The following is a 17,010-nucleotide window of genomic DNA, read 5'->3' as shown; positions in this document are numbered from 1 at the left end:
TTTTAAAAAAAATTATTTTTAATTATTTTTTTTTAAAGATTTTATTTATTTATCTGAGAAAGAGCATGGAGAGCACAAGCGGGGCAGAAGGAGAGGCAGATTCCCTGCTGAGCAGGAACGCCAATGCAGGACTCCATCCCAGGATCCCAGGATCATAATAACCTGGGCTGAAAGCAGATGCTTAACTGACTGAGTCACACAGCCCCCCTCCTTTTTCTTGGAAGATTTATTTATTTGAGAGAGAGAGAGAGAGAGAGAGAGAAGCACGAGCAGGGGGAGGGGCAGGAGAGAAGCAGACTCCCCCCTAGGGTGAAGCCCAACACAGGGTTTGATCTCACCACCCTGAGATCATGACTTGGGCAGAAATCAATAAATCAACAAATACTGGCATCCTTTATTTAAAGTATCTTGTAGGGTGGCTTATAGCAATAGGTTAGTATAATGGTCTTAAATAAAGGTCTTATGCATTCAAGATAAATTAGGATTGAAATGACCATGCCTGTGGGACAGGAGGCAAAACAAGGGGGATATCTACCAAGCCTTCCCCACCTTATTGCTTTTAGAGAACAGAGTCATTCAACACATACCTACAACTCATTTACGCATAAGTTATTTTGAACAATGGTCTTATCTATCATCCACAAATTTTTTATCTACCATTATCTGACACTATACTACATTCAATAACTGCAGCTTATCCTTGTAATTAGTTGTTATGTAAAACAGGCTCATTCATCAGCTGCTCTATTATCTGAGATACGTGGAAGAGTTTCCTTAGGTTTGGGTAACTTCTTAGTTGCCTTTTTTTTTTTTTTAAGATTTATTTATTTGCGAGAGAGAGAGAGAGAGAGAGAGAGAGAGCGCGCGCGCAAGCGCAAAGGGGGGTGGTGCAGAGGAAGAGGGAGAGAGAGAATCTCAAGCAGACGTCCCACTGAGTGTGGAGCCTGACTCTGGGCTCAATTTTACAACCCTGGGATCATGACCTGTGCCGAAATGAAGAGTCGGAATCTTTACCAACGGAGCCACCCAGGTGCCTCTTGTAGTTGCTTCTTGTTCAGTCCTTTCTTGGACACACACAATGTTGCCACAAGCCTTCTTACCGAATTCCTGTCCCCAGTCTAACACTAGGGTGGATAGAATGGCAAGAGAAACTTCAGGTGTGTATCTGGCAGAGTGGGATGAGGGCACTAGCTGCATGTAACTAGTAACAATGGTATTTCTGCAGCTTTGTCCTTTCTGGTCTGATCCAGGCAGGCAGTATATGCCATATCATCTTGGGGAAGGGACATGAATCATGACTATAGCCTGTTCCATATACTAGTAGATGGGAAAAGGATAAGGCAGATATGTTTAGCTGATTTTCTCGCATTATTTGATATGTGAAGCTTTCCCAATTTCCTGAAAATTTTAGAAACTTGTGTACTCTTTTTTGTTTACTGATTTATACATTATTTTTAGAAAGGATGAGGCATTTTACAACATAAATACAAATTAGGTCAAGGAAAAATAGAAAAAAAATTTAAATAGAAGGAACAGGAAATAAATATATTCCAAATCTAGGATTATACAAATTACTATAATTACTATAACTGAACTTGATTGTGAACTTCCGGAAGCCAAGGCAAAAAATAAATGTGATAAAAGTTATTATATGTCTCTCCTTGTCTGGCAGAGCAAAATCTACCATATCAGGAAATACCAGCTTTTTCCCTTTAACTTGAAAAGATTCTGTGTGTATGTATATGTGTAATAATGATCAACCTAAGAGATAATATCTTTAATAGTAGTTTTTCAGATTATGAAGTTATTTATATGAATATTTCTTATCCTATCCTTCAGACAGAGTTAAGAAGTGTAAGAAGCTTCTGGCGACTTTCTATTACACTTGATTCAAGTCTAGTGCTTTGAATATCCAGAAGAATGAATGGAAACATGGCCTGCAAACTATCTTCTAGGGATCAATTTTATATGAGTTCTTAGAAAAAGATGATTCAAAACTGAGTTTTAAATTCACCTCTGCAGGGGCGCCTGGGTAGCTCAGTCGTTAAGCGTCTGCCTTCGGCTCAGGGCGTGATCCCGGCGTTATGGGATTGAGCCCCACATCAGGCTCCTCCGCTGGGAGCCTGCTTCTCCCTCTCCCACTCCCCCTGCTTGTGTTCCCTCTCTCACTGGCTGTCTGTCTGTCAAATAAATAAATAAAATCTTAAAAAAAAATTCACCTCTGCAGCTACTGCAACTGTATATTCATATGCTTCTGAGGTCAAATGAAAAAGAAAGATACTAGAGTAAAAGGGAAGAAGCCTACATGCAGCATTCTCATTCAATGGTTGGCCACCTCACCTTATTTGAAAATGGGTCAAATAGGATGCCTGGAGGCAGAGAATTGGGTTGGATTCTTGAGTACCGTCCATGTGAACAAAGTAGGTAAAAATAAGGTTTTATTTCAATTTATATTAACTTGTCTTTTTTAGGAATAAGTAGGTAACAAGAAAAAAAAGTAAGTAACAAGTTCTTTTTTTCTTCCTTTTTTTTTTTCAAAATAAAGATTTTATTTATTTATTTTAGAGAGAGAGAGAAAGTGCATGCAGGGAGGGGCAAAGGGGGAGGGAAAGGGACAAGCAGACTCCTTACTAAGCCCAATGTACTGGAAAATCAAGAGTCGGATGCTTCACCAAATGAGCCACCCAGGTGCCCCAAGATAAGTTATTTCTTAAGACAATTCAGTTTTGGGTTTTTTAAAAGATTTTCTTTGTTTATTCATGAGAGACAGAGAGAGAGAGAGAGAGGGAGGCAGAGACGGAGGGAGAAGCAGGCTCCCCGAGGAGCAGGGAGCCCGATGCGAGACTTGATCCCAAGACCCTAGGATCATGACCTGAGATGAAAGCAGACACTTAACTGACTGAGCCATCCAGGCGCCCAGCAATTCTTATTTTATAATAATAGAATTATCTCACAAATTGGTATGCCTTCAGGGGTATATTCAGCTTACCCAAAAAGTTATTTAAGTATAAATTTAAAAGAAGAAGCTAGAGACCAAAATCTCATTTTATATATCTATTCTTGCAACAGCCTCAGACAGATGTTATTGCCATTTTAAGAAAGGTCTATACTGTAATTTGAAACAATCTATGTAACAAACCTCACTGTAAGTTTCAAATACCTAGCTGTGACAAATAAGTTGCTTACTAAATTTCCTTTTCCCCCTTTTTTCTCAGTAATAGGTCCCTATATTGTTAGAGGTAGCAATGTACTCAGGTAAAAATTAAAAAATAAAAAAAACAAAAAAATCCCAGATGTTCCTTATATACAAGGATGAACAATGAGATGTGTTGGATAGGTTTCTGTAACAAGCTCTTTAAAGAAGCTAATTTGGGGGGTGCCTGGTTGGCTCAGATGGTATAGCATGTGACTCTTGATCTCAGGGTTGTGATTTCAAGCCCCACATAGGGCACGGAGCTTACTTAAAAAAAAAAAAAAATGTGTATATATATATATATATATATATATATATATATATATACACACACACACACACACACACATATATATATACACACACACACATATATATATATATAACATAACATAACAAAGAAGCTAACTCAGATGGAAGTTTTCATTTACCCTTCCTCCTTATTCCTTCTGGGACTACACTTGTGAAGGCTAGAGCTCCAGCAGCTATTCTGTATCTTGGGGATAGAAGTCACATGTTAAAATAGCAGGGAAGAAAAAACAGAAAGAGTTTGGGGCACCAATGACTTATAGAGCCATTGTGCTAGTCCTAAAATGGCTGTGTATTTCTCTTATGGAATAACAAACTAAGCGTCTAATGTTTAAGCCACTGCATTTTCTAACATACTATCTAACACATAATAAACTGCATATAATCCTAACTTGAACAAAACTCTAAAGCATTCTCATTCAGAAGCTAGCTGCCACATTTTGTTTGGAAATGAGTCAAACAGGACACCTGGAGATAGAGTCATAGTTTTCCTTAAGCACATTTAACAATTATAATAACTGTACTGCTATTATTATTGTCTATCCTATTAGACTGTGAGCAACTTGAAAAAAGTCCAAATACTTTTTCTCTATCATTTTACATAATACTTGGCTGGTACTACATAGTTAATAAGCTTTTGGTGAATTGAATTTCTTTTCTGGAAATTTGCTACCAACCTTAGCAAATATACTACGATTATTTACATAATGTTATTCAGTTAATTTAGAACAATGAATACTTCATTTCTGTACTATAAAAAGAACTATGTTTTTTTCTGAAAGTTGTTTTAGGGAAAAAAAAAAAAAGAACTGTCCATTTTGAGGTATGTTTCAAGATACCTGGCTGACATATTGTTTTCAGGAAGAAGGGGAATTTCCAGAACCTTTGTGCTGGCAATTATTATCTCTTGACTTGCAGTAGCAACAGTCTTCCCAGTGATTCGATGCACCTGGTAAAATGCATGAGGCCGTAAATATCGATCATCTGCTGTTCCAATAAACATCTGTAGATTTATCGGCTTTTCACTATAGCCCAGGAGCTAATTAGGAAGAACAAACAGAAAAATACAATTCATTATCTATGTATTTACAATAAGCTTACAATAGTAAGTCTGTTATATTTGTAACATGTATTACCGATACACAAAATATTATTTCAAAAAGATAACAATAAGAAAAAGTAATAAGTGAACAATAAGAAAAAGTAATAAGTAGCTACCAAATTTCAGAAGTTTGTGAGTTATAAAATGTTGGAATATGTTACAAAGGGATGAGGGTTTTTTTCTGTATAAATATCTAGAACAATAAAAATTTTGCAAAGTCTTCTTATAGAATACTGTGAAGAACCAAAAGGAAGCTAACTCTGTACTCCAAGCAACAATAACCATCCAGACCAGACTTAAAAGACTTTGGTGTACAGGAAGCGCCTCTAATGGGCTGTTAAAAATCAGAGACAGTTTGTTTTAGTAGAAAGAATCTCAAAAAGCCTATCATATGTGTTACCAACTCAAAATTTCAACTGACTTAACAGGCAGGGCTACCTGACTTTCTCTGGTATCCTGCACTATTGCTAAAGTTAAGATGATTATACAGGGGAGGACCAGGAGGTACTGGAGGTAAAAACAGCGACCACAAAAAAGGAGGAAAATAAAAGAAACACAGCCTAAGAAAGATACATTTGACACTTAGGGAGACTCCCCTGTCCAATCTAATGGCTGAGTAGCACCCATCTGACCCATCATCATGCAGAGAACAATTAAAAACTGGAACAAACATAAAGAATGACTTGAAAGCATGGAGGGTAACCAAAGTAAGCATATACTGGAAGCAAACCGACATGTGATAAGAGAGTAACAAAAAGTGTGTTTCCTGTTTTTAAGGCCTTTAACCTGAGAGAAGGCCACAGTCCATGCCTTACAAAGTGGCTGAAACTCCTAGAGAAAATCTACAGCCTGGGGTGCCTCAGTGGCTCAGTTGGTTAAGCGTCTGTCTTTGCCTCAGGTCAAGATCTCAGGGTCCTGGGATAGAGCCCCGTGTTGGATTCCCTGCTCAGTGGGGAACCTGCCTCTCCCTCTCCCTCCCCACCTGCCCCCTGCTTGTGTTCTTCTTCTCTCTCAAATAAAATTAATAAAATCTTTAAAAAAAGAAAATCTACAGTCTGAAGGGCCTGAAGAACTAAGGACAGAGTATGGGACAACCACAGCCTCTGGAGTAAGAGGGAAATCCCAGAAAGGAGATAACCAGAAAAGGGGAGCTCCAAATTATACACATAAACTTTGCCTAACCCTTTGGTTGACCTGGGAACCACCTATGAACAGGTCAGATCCCAAGGACTGTAAGGCTAACATAACTGAAATGAGATTATGAACTGCCGCCAACCACAGAGAGAAAGGTTTTGCAGGTTGACTCCGACCAAGTGACTGCTTAAACAAAAATTCAGCATTCTTTGGGGGTACATTTGGATGTATATCTATTTTGATGTTTTTGAGTTGGGAGTTCTTTATATAATCTGAATTAATCCCTTGCAGATACATGATTTGCAAATATTCTCTCTCATTCTGCAGGTTTTTTCACTTTCTTAGCAGTCTCCTTTGACGCACAGAAGTTTTTAATTTTGATGGAGCCCAATTTCTCTATTTCGTCTTTAGTTGGTGCCATACCTGAGAAAACACTTTCAAATCCTACGCTAAGAAGACTTTCCCCGATGCTTTCCTCTAAGACTTTTATAGCTTTAGGTCTCACATTTAGGTCCTTGATCTATTTTATTTTTGTACATGATGTAAGGTAAGGGTCCAACTACATTATTTTGCATGTAGATATCCAGTTTTCCCAGCACCATTTGTTAATAAGATTGTCCCTTCCCCCACTGAATAGTCTTGGCACCCTATAGAAAATGAATTGACCATATATGTAAGGGCTTATTTTTGGGCTTTCTATTCTATTTCATTGGTCTGTTTTTATGCCAGTACCACAGTGTTTTAAATACTGTAGCTTTGTAGTAAGTTACAAGTCAGGAAGAGTAAGTCCTCCAAGTCATTTTCAGGACTGTTTTGCCTATTTGAGGCCTCTTGCAATTCCATATGAATCTGAAAATATGTTTTTCCACTCAGCAAAAATGGCTGTTGGAATTTTGGTAGGCATAGCACTGAATCTATAGATTGCTTTGGGGAGTACTGATGGCTTAATAAGGTTAAGTCTTCCTATCTACAAACGTGGATATCTATCTTTATTTTACATATACTTAAATTTTATTTTATTTATTTATTTATTTTTAAAGATTTTATTTATTCGACAGAGATAGAGACAGCCAGCGAGAGAGGGAACACAAGCAAGGGGAGTGGGAGAGGAAGAAGCAGGCTCACAGCGGAGGAGCCTGATGCGGGGCTCGATCCCATAACGCCGGGATCACGCCCCGAGCCGAAGGCAGATGCCCAACCGCTGTGCCTCCCAGGCACCCCTTAAATTTTATTTTTATTTAATGTTTCCATCTATTTTTTTTCAGCAATATTTTATGGTTTTCAGCATACAAACTGAACCTCCTTGGTCCAGTTTACTCCTAAGTATTTAATTCCTTTAGATGCTACTGTAAATGGAATTGCTCTTTAAATTTCCTCTTCAGGTTGCTCATCACTGGTACACAGAAACACAAATGTTGAGTGTATGCTGATATTCCACCCTGAAGCGCTGTATTTGTTTATTAGCTCTGTAGCTTTCTTGTGGATGATTTGAGATTTTCTATGTACCGGAACATGTCATCTATGAATAGAGACAATTTTACTTCTTCCTTTCCAATTCAAACCCCGAATAGCAGTGGCGAAAGTGAGCATTCTTGTTCCTAATCTTAAGGAGAAAGCTTTCAGTCTTCTACCATTAATTAAATATATGATGTTAGCTGTAGATTTTTCATAAATGACCTTTCATGGTAAGGAATATTCCCCCTTTCCCTGTGTGTGTGTGTATGCACGCGCGCACACGCGTGTATGTTTGTGTTTAAATGAAAGGCTATTAAATCTTGTCAAATGCCTTTTCTGTGTCAACTGAAACGATAGTATAGTTTTTATCCCTTCTATTAAATGTGGTGTATTACATCAACTGATTTTCCTATGTTGGGCCACCTTTTGCATTTTTAGGATAAATCCTACTTGGTGATGCTGTATGATCCTTTTACTGTGCTGTTGGTTATGGTTTGTTAGTTTTTAGTTGAGAATTTTTGTGCTTATATTAGAAATATAAATATAAATACTGTATCTTTGTCTTATCCTTTCAATTAAAAAAAATTTTCATGTCTCTACTGAAATCCCTCCATCTCTTCACATATGTAGCTTACTTTTTCTCCTAGATGGTTCAGCATTTTATCATGGTTATTATTAAAGATTCTTTCTGAGAACTCCAACACAGACGAAGAGATAGATCTAGGCCATCTCTGGCCCTGCTTCTATTGATTGTTTTTCTTTTTATTGTGGGTCACACTTTCTTTCGTGTGTGTGTACTGCTGAACATATACTGAACATTTTGTATTTAAGTGACTTCTAGAAACTCAAGTAGATAAGTATTTACCTCCAGCAAGAGGCATGCTATGTCATTTGTCAGGTAACAAATTCTTAAGCTATGTCTGGGCTTTGTTGCAGCTTTAGTCTGATTCCTCTGCTTTGAGATAGTGGTTTCCTCATACTTGGTGGTCTTACAAGTTTCAGAGAGATGTCTCTCAGTAATCTCCACTCCTACTTTTAGCCACTAACTGGGAGAAAAATTTGTTCTTAAACCAGCAAGGGAGAGACATGATAATACAGGTTGCATAAAGTCTATTTTTCAGTATACATAGTAGAGGAGGTGTCCAGCTCTTCAAGGCCGTAGTGGTTTCCAGCACTCAGTCCCTAGCACTGTCAGAACAAATTATGGTCATGAGTCATAGTGTCAGTGATGTTTTCACTATAGCTGTACTGGGTTGGATGGCTGGACAATGTTCCAGACCATGTAGCTTCCAAGCCAGAGATTTTATAACACCCTTTAAGAAAAATTCTGTTTCTGTACTATGGTTTATAAATTATCCTGATACATGATATTGAATATAAAGTGCCTAGTACAGTGCTGTCATGTAGGTGGTGATAAACAAATATTAGCTATTAGTCTACATCCATGATTCTAGATATATAATGTAGTCAGAGTTCAAATATGTAGAAGGAGTTCTAGTCTACTATGAGTTCTTTCAGGTGAACACTTTACTCCCCCTGCTTGCCCATTCCTGAATCTACAGTGGAGTTTGTAACAAAGCAACATCATAATTGATTATCCTCTACCCACGAAAGGACATGAAGATTTCTGCCTATTATTGGGTAATATAATTTACTTAGGATGGTTTTCAGGACTGTAACATTTATAGATAAGCAATTAAAGCCTGGACCATTGCAACAGCCTTATAACTATTTTCCCTGTTCTTGTTCTTGCTCTCTTACAGGTTATTTGCTGTCCAGGAGCCAGAACAAACTTTAACTAGATAATTTCACCCCCTGCTCAGAACTCTCTAATGGCTTCCTTCCAACACTCAACTAAATCCAAATGCCCTGTGGTGATTTATAAGGCCTATGTGATTTGAGCCCTGGTTAACTTGTTGCCTTACCTTCTCTTACTGTTTTCCCTTCCACCGTCTGCTCTAACCATCCTGGCCTTATTGCTTGAACCACCCAAGCTTATTCCTAACCTCAAGGCTTTCACACTTAATACTGTATCACTCTGGAATATTCTTCCCTCTGATCTTCATACTACCACACTCCTTCAGTTCCATACTCAAAGGTCAGCTCCTCAGAGAAGACCACCCTACCTAAAATACCATATTATTGTCCCTTTACCCTGTTTTATTATTTTTCATAGTATGGATCACTATGAAAAGTATGTTATAGGAGCACCTGGGTGGCTCAGTTGGTTAAGTATGTGACTCATGACTTCTGCTCAGGTCATGATCTCAGGGTTTTGAGATCAAGCCCCAGGTCAGGCTCCCAGCTCAGCAGGAGTCTGCTTGAGATTCTCTCCTTCCCTCTCCCTCCGTTGTCCCCCCCCCCCCCGCCAGGGCATGTGCACTCTCTCTTGCAAATAAATCTTTTTTAAAAAGTGTGTTATACATTTATTATCTGTTTTCCTCAGTATTGTATAAGTTCCAAAAAGGCAGAAACTTTGTCTTGTTCACCCCCTACCCCTTCCTGTTTTAACTGAGGATCCATTATGGAAATATCCATATTGAGTATCACTGCTTCAGCCAATACTATATGGGTGACAATAAAATAAAGAACAAAGTGGCATGTATTAAACTTTAAAAAATTAGTGAAGACTTTAAAAGGCAGAAATTTATTTATAATAAAAAGACTATTGGGAAGCATATGATAAAATCAATGAAGGCTTCATGAAGGAGGGAAAAGAGAATCATGGAAATCAGCTAAGAGGCTGAAGCACTAAGTACTAACATCATGTGTACTGAAAATTTAAATAAGAATGAAAGTAAGAACATAAATAGAACACAGAAACAAAGAGGGATGAATGCAATAAATCTTTCCCTAAAGAGACTTTTTTTAACTGACTATATATAGAATAATAAAGAGTAAGGAAAAAACAAATTAGAAGATCTGAAATTCAGGGGCGCCTGGGAGGCTCAGTCGGTGAAGCATCTGCCTTTGGCTCAGGTCATGATCTCAGGGTCCTGGGATTGAGCCCCATGTCAGGTTCCCTGCTCAGCGGGGAGTCTGCTTCTCCCTTGCCCTCTCCCTCTGCCCCTTCACCGGCTCATGCACACTCACTCTCTAATAAATAAATAAAATCTTTAAAAAAATGTTCTGAGATTCAGAATCCAATAGAATGGTGGTATCACTAGCAAATAAAGTGAAGAAGTCACTGATTTAGAATAGGTTTGGAGAGAGAGGAGGTAGTGTTTTCACTGTTAGTCATGGTGTATTCAAAGTAACAGTGACACAGATAGATGATGGAAATGTGAGGCTATATATGATGTACATTCTTTTAGCCCAACCATAACGTTACTGAACAATAAACACAATCCTTTGCTATCTATTTTGATAACAAAATAATACAGTCTACTGTGCCTTAAAAGGATGACATTTGAAATCCATTTTTCTTTTCTTGTTTTGACATGTTAAGTATGCACTGTAGAAGTTCCAGTACAGCAACACTCTGAGGACTTGAAACACTACTGAGTTTTAACTGCAACGTTGTGATTTGCAACATCCTGAGCAAAGTGTGAAGTGATGAAAGTACCACCTGTGTTCTCTATCATAACTGCTCTGCCATCATGGCACAAAAAAAGCCACAGTCAATACATAAATGAATGAGCATGGCAACAAGATGAGTGATGTATACTACAGGCATTTTATGACAAGGGGCCAGAGCAGAGACTGAAATTCCTATCAAAGCACGGGATAATCAGTTGAAGTACAGAACTAGTCTATGTTACATAGAACTTCAGAATGTCCTACATGTATTTATGTATATAGAAAAGTTTATGAACTTAGAACTCAACTTCTTAGTATATATAAATACCAAAAAACTGCATTTAAAAAAAAATTTTACATATTTCTTTCTCAGAGAGAAAGAGAGCACAAGCAGGGAGAGCAGCAGAGTGAGAGGAGAAGCAGGCTCTCTGCCGAGCAAGGAGCCTAATGCGGGGCTTGGCTATGACCTGAGCTGAAGGCAGACGCTTAACCTACTGTGCCACCCAGGCACCCCAAAATTGCAGTTTTAACACATGAATGTTTAACAAATATGACTACCATATAAATTGAAGAAAACTTTAGCATGAGTTCATTATTTCAGAAACTCATGTCGTTTTGCCAGTGATGCCACTCACTAATGGAATTTAGGTTGCTGATCAACATATCTGCCTTTGTACCTACAACACTTGCAGTGATACTACAGGTAGAAATATCTAACTATTTCATTGTCTTCTACAGTCAATACCAAGCCTTTTCATTTTGAAATACAACTATTTTGTTATAATTTAGTTTTCTGAATTTATTTCCTAATATTATAGCATTATTTTGATATTCTTAAATTTGTACATGCAAGTTGATTATATAATCTTTGCACTTCCATTTCAGGTTAATAAAGCAGTACTACAAAACATTTGTTTTTTCAAAAAAGTGGGGTTGGGTATGATCATTAGTCTAGAATACTTGCAAGTCAAGAGGCACATAGGTATTTTTCTCTTGACCAGTCTGTCTAAAAGCAAAACTTCCGATTTCCTGTCTAGGGAACATCAACTTGTTATAAGTACTTTGAGATTTAAGAAAAGGGGTCAGCAGTCTCCCTATTCAGTATGCAGACTTTCATTATGCCTCCCCTCCCTCTCCGCTCCATTTTCTGTACAGATCATCAAGCTCTGCCTTCAGTAATTCTAGAACCTAGAATCTCTATTTCATTCCCTTTGAAGAGTAAATCTGCAATATTCTCACAGGTTATTGCAGTTATCACTTGGCTATGCCACATAAGACAAAACGTGGGAAGTCTAACTACTTCTTTTGTAGACTTTCAACCAATCCTTTTGCTTTCAGCTCTACCTCGCTATCCCACTTTCAGGGACACTCACTGCCTCAAATTCCTGAGCTTTTCCAGGGTTCTTTGGTATAAAATGATTTGTGCTCCTTATTGATTCTTTGTCTCTATCTAACAGGCTTAAGTTGCAGCTGTCTAAGGTCTAATTAAAGTAAAACCCATGGTTTAATTTACTATATTTAACCGGAAGTTGCAGTTTTCTGTAAATATTTATATAGTCAAGAAATCTATCAATATTCTCTTTTTTTAAGATTTTATTTTTAAGTAGTCTCTACACCCAACGTGGGGCTCGAACCTACAATCCCAACATCAAGAGTTGCACACTCTGAGGCACCTGTGTGGCTCAGTCGGTTAAGTGTCGGACTCTTGATTTTTGGCTCAGGTCATGATCTCAGGGTTATGGGATTGAGCCCTGTGTCAGGCTCTGGGTTCAGTGGGGCTTCTGCTTGAGATTCTCTCTCCCTCTTGGTCTGCCACTCCCCCTTGCACACGCGCAGGCGCTCTCTCTCAAATAAAAAAATCTTAAAACAAAACAAAAAAAGTTACTGCACACTACACTGACCGAGCCAGCCAGGCACCCCTCAATATTTTCAGTTGTGATCTCTTTTTATATATTTTCATAGAATAAGTTAATAAATTTTATATAGCTTAAATTGAAAATATTCGATAAAAAAATAAAATGCCAACACGATCACAATTTAAAAAAAAACCTAAGTAAATCAATAACTAAAGAAATTGGAAACCCATGGCTAATAAGCGATCAGTTATTCCTTTCTGCTATATCTGTTGCTCTTTCATGTTTAATCCAAACTGAACAAATTATTCTATGGAACCAATTATGCACCTAGTAGAGGAAGAAATACCAACAACTCTAAGTACCATGACGGGGACAGGGTCCATCCTGTTATCTCCAGAGCATAGTACAGTACCTAGCATGTTACAGACATTCGATCATTGCTGATGAGTGAATTTTGGAATAAGAGAGTACAATTTGGTGGAGCAAAATAACTCATGAGGTTAGTCAACAGAATTATTTAAATAACAGTAATAGTTACTAAAGCAGGTTGTTCTAAATGAAGTAGTTATGTCTAAAATAGAAAATACAAATAAAAATTTTATTGCTATCTATTAAGCTACCAAAATATCACATAACGTACCAGTAAGTACTATATGCCAAAGTATCCTAGTCATATTAGATGACTCACAGTAATACCAGCTTGGCAAAGACATAAGCCACCTGTCCTTTATACTTCGATAGTAAAATAAACCAGTGATGGGGGAAGGTAATCATGCATATAAGATTTCAAAGGGAATATATTTCATAACACATACTTCAGCCAGCATCTGCTCCAAGCATATGTACTATATAGCATACGAAAAATAGGATTTCTCCTATGCATCTTAGGGATTTTAAAGGAACGTAAAATAAATTAAACTGTCTTTCCATTTCATTTTCAGATGAATATTATGTTATAGGCCATAAACAAATTATCGCTACTAACATAACTCTCTAAAAACTTTCATCTAGGATCAGTATACCTCTCTTCAGGCCACCCTCTGCTTTGGAAAAGAAAGTAAGCCAAGTTGTTTGGTATGTTTCTGTATCGTTTCCATAGCAAAGGTCTGTGCCTGCTTAATTTAACTAAAGCTGGAGTGTTAAAGCCTGAAGGTCACTATAGGACAAACTAGAGCAGCTTCAATAAGAGCAATTCTATTATCAGTTCTGCTAAATTACTTGGGGGGAGTGAATCTGAATATATCACAAACATGAGAACACATCATAGAGATACTAAAAATACAAAATTAAATTTCCATAATATAAACTGCTTCATACTGAAAATGTACATATAACATCATATAAAAAAATCATCACCTGGGAGAGGATCTTGGTGTATGATGAAATACAAAGTCTAAATATGAAAAAAATTCTACAATCCCACTTTTATTTTTTAAGATTTATTTATTTACTTCAGAGAGAGAGAGAGAGAGAGATAGCAAGCAAGGGGGGAGGGGCAAAAGAAGGAGAGTGAGAACCTCAAGCAGACTGTGCAGTGTGTGAAGCCCGATGCAGGGCTCGATCCCATGAACGTGAGATCGTGACCCAAGCCAAAACCAAAAGTCAGATGCCAACAGACTAAGTCACTCAAGTGCCCCCAAAATTCCCATTTTTAAAATTTCAGTAACTTTTCAGATAAGATTCAAAATATCTATGCCTTGGGGTGGCTGGGTCGCTCAGTTGGTTAAGTGTCTGTTTTTGGCTCAGGTCACAATCTCCAGGTCCTGGGATTGGCCTGCATCAGGCTCCCTGCTCAGTGGGGAGTCTGATTTTCCCTCTTCCTCTGCCCCTTCCCCCAACTCACACGTGCGCTCTTAAATAAATTTTAAAAATACAAAATATCTGTGCCTCAATAAATTTATCACCGTATAAAAAAATGTATGTGTAGCTTTATGCAATATTATCGCAAGTGCAGATTCAAGTGACCAACATCACAGTCAGAATAAGGAACTCTTCCAACACCACAAAGGAACTCTGTTGTGCTACCCCTTTATATTTGCAATCTTCAACCTGTTCCTGTTCCCTGCTAGCTATCAAACCAACAGAACTAACTAACTGCCCAACAGAACTTTCAGTAATAATAAAAATCTTCTACATCTGCATTTTTTTAAAAATCCATGATCTATGTGGAATCAATTCTTGTGTAAAATGTGAAGTTTAGGTTCAGATTTATTTTCTGAATGGAAAATAAACGGATGTCCTATGGATGTCCAACTGCTCCAACATCATTCGTTAAAAAGACAATGTAGGGGCTTCTGGGTGGCTCAGTCAGTTAAGCATCTGACTTTTAATTTTGGCTTAGGTCATGATCTCAGGGTTGTGAGATCAAGCCCTGCATCAGGCTCTGCACTGAGCGTGGAGCCTGCTTAAGATTCTCTCTCCCCCTCTCCTCCTCTCCCTCTGTCTCTTCTCTCTCTCATCACTTCCCTCCCTCCCTAAAAAAAAAAAAAAAAAAGAAGAAGACAGTATAGTCATTAGCCACACACCTACCAAGTCTTGAAATGCTGTTAATGCAACTAAAGGACTCAATTTCTAATTTTGGTTAATTTAAATTTAAATGTGGCCAGTGGCTACTAGATTGGATAGTGCAGTTCTTTTTTTTTTTTTTTTTTTTAAGATTTTTATTTATTTATTTGACAGAGAGACAGCCAGTGAGAGAGGGAACACAAGCAGGGGGAGTGGGAGAGGAAGAAGGCGGCTCCCAGCGGATCAGGGAACCCGATGCGGGGCTCGATCCCAGGACTCTGGGATCACGCCCTAAGCCGAAGGCAGACACTTAACAACTAACCCACCCAGGCACCCCTGGATAGTGCAGTTCTAAACTCTTCCCTCTACTTAATACTTTTCCTTTCTTAGTATCTATCTTTTCTCTGGCTAATGTTTAGTAATGAGCTACAAACTTTCTTCAAATAATCAATGCCCATTTCAACCCCTTCACCTATTTGCTCTTTTGGAGATGTGAATTTCCTCCATTAAACCTTTATCCTACTTCACTGTTATTATCTCATTTGCAAGCTTCACCAAACTGTAAACTTCATGGAACTAGGAAACATGTCTGATTTCCCCCCACCAAATCCCCAGCTATAGTAAGACTGGCTTGAATGTATTAAATAGTTGCAGACCATATTAACAAATAAGATTATTTACTTCAGGGGCACCTGGGTGGTACAGTCGGTTAAGCAACCAGACTGACTCTTGGTTTCAGCTCAGGTGGTGATCTCAGGGTTGTGAGATCGGGCCCTGCACTGGGGTCTGTGCTCAGCACAGTCTGCTTAAGATTCTAACCACCCCCCCACTTATATGCTCTCTTACTCTTACTTTGCTACTTATTCTTCATCAGGGTTCACAAAGTATTGATCAACATTTACTGAGCATTTACTCTGTGTAAGGTACTATGCCATGTTCTGTACATGCAATGTTTCATTTAATCCTCATATCAATTCTTAGGTAGGATGATATTATGCTCATTTTATAAAAAAGATACCAAAGGTAAAGTCCCCCATAATTAGCCTCTTATCACATCACATTCTAATTCTCAATATTACATTACAACATTGTAATATTATTTTATTTATTTTTTCATTGTCTCTTCTCAGTATAATGTAAGTAAGGCCCATGAGGGCAGGACTTGGTCTTGTTTATCTCTAGATCCCCAGCATCTACAATATTGTCTATAACGTAGTGAGCAATCAAAAAATATTTACTGAGTGAGTGAAAGGATAGATGGATGAATAAATTAAGCAATGACTGATTTAATTTGAAAAAATCTAGAAAAGTTAAAGACACTTGGCCAAACATACAGTAAGTTACTTGGCCAAAGTGCAGTACAGGATTCAAACCCAAGCAGTGTGGCTGCAGAACCCTATTAGTCACTTAGCTACTATTAAACTCCTGAATATAAATTAAAAGATCAATACTGTATACAGGATATGGCAGAGAAGACATGCTGACACCAAAGAGTTATGTAGAGTCATGTTGTATAGTATAGACCACACTGTTGCTGAGGAAAGACTCCCAATCCAGGGACTACTATTCATAGTCCCTGTCTACATAAGTAGACATGTGACTACTTCTGGTCAGAGGACTGTGAGAAGTAACAACTGGTAGTAATTTCCAGGTTCATATATCTTATGTACCTTCTCTATACTCCCTTTGCTTTTCCTAGGAACCATGGAGGCCGTGTATTGAAGAGGACAGCATCACAAGATGGACAGATCTTGAATTCATGAGTGACAATCTCTAAGAAAATAAAAAATAAACTTCCTTTTTTGGGTCCTAAACCACGGAGAACTGGGAAGTCGTAGTCATAGTAGGGAGCCTAACATGATTAATCCAAGAGAGCTTAAACTACATTAATGGTAAACAAAGGTCTAAGATTTTTATCAGGGATTATAAAGGTAGTA

At 37.9% G+C, this 17,010-nt stretch overlaps 1 protein-coding gene across 7 annotated transcripts in view; it reads right to left on the bottom strand.

The window, feature by feature from the left end:
* Nucleotides 1-17,010, bottom strand: part of NFATC3 (nuclear factor of activated T cells 3) — a 121,854-nt gene that overhangs the window by 54,019 nt on the left and 50,825 nt on the right. For all 7 annotated transcript variants that reach the window (XR_006409025.3, XM_026495063.4, XM_057314191.1 and 4 more), the window contains one exon: nucleotides 4,342-4,541. Coding sequence is in view for 6 of the 7 variants with exons in the window: in XM_026495063.4 (XP_026350848.2) it covers nucleotides 4,342-4,541 (200 nt within the window). In the remaining variant the exon portion in view is untranslated. The remainder of the gene's footprint in view (nucleotides 1-4,341; nucleotides 4,542-17,010) is intronic.

The sequence above is a fragment of the Ursus arctos genome, unplaced genomic scaffold (genome assembly GCF_023065955.2).
Source record: "Ursus arctos isolate Adak ecotype North America unplaced genomic scaffold, UrsArc2.0 scaffold_19, whole genome shotgun sequence".
NCBI lineage: Eukaryota > Metazoa > Chordata > Mammalia > Carnivora > Ursidae > Ursus > Ursus arctos.
This window is presented reverse-complemented; position numbering and strand designations above follow the sequence as displayed.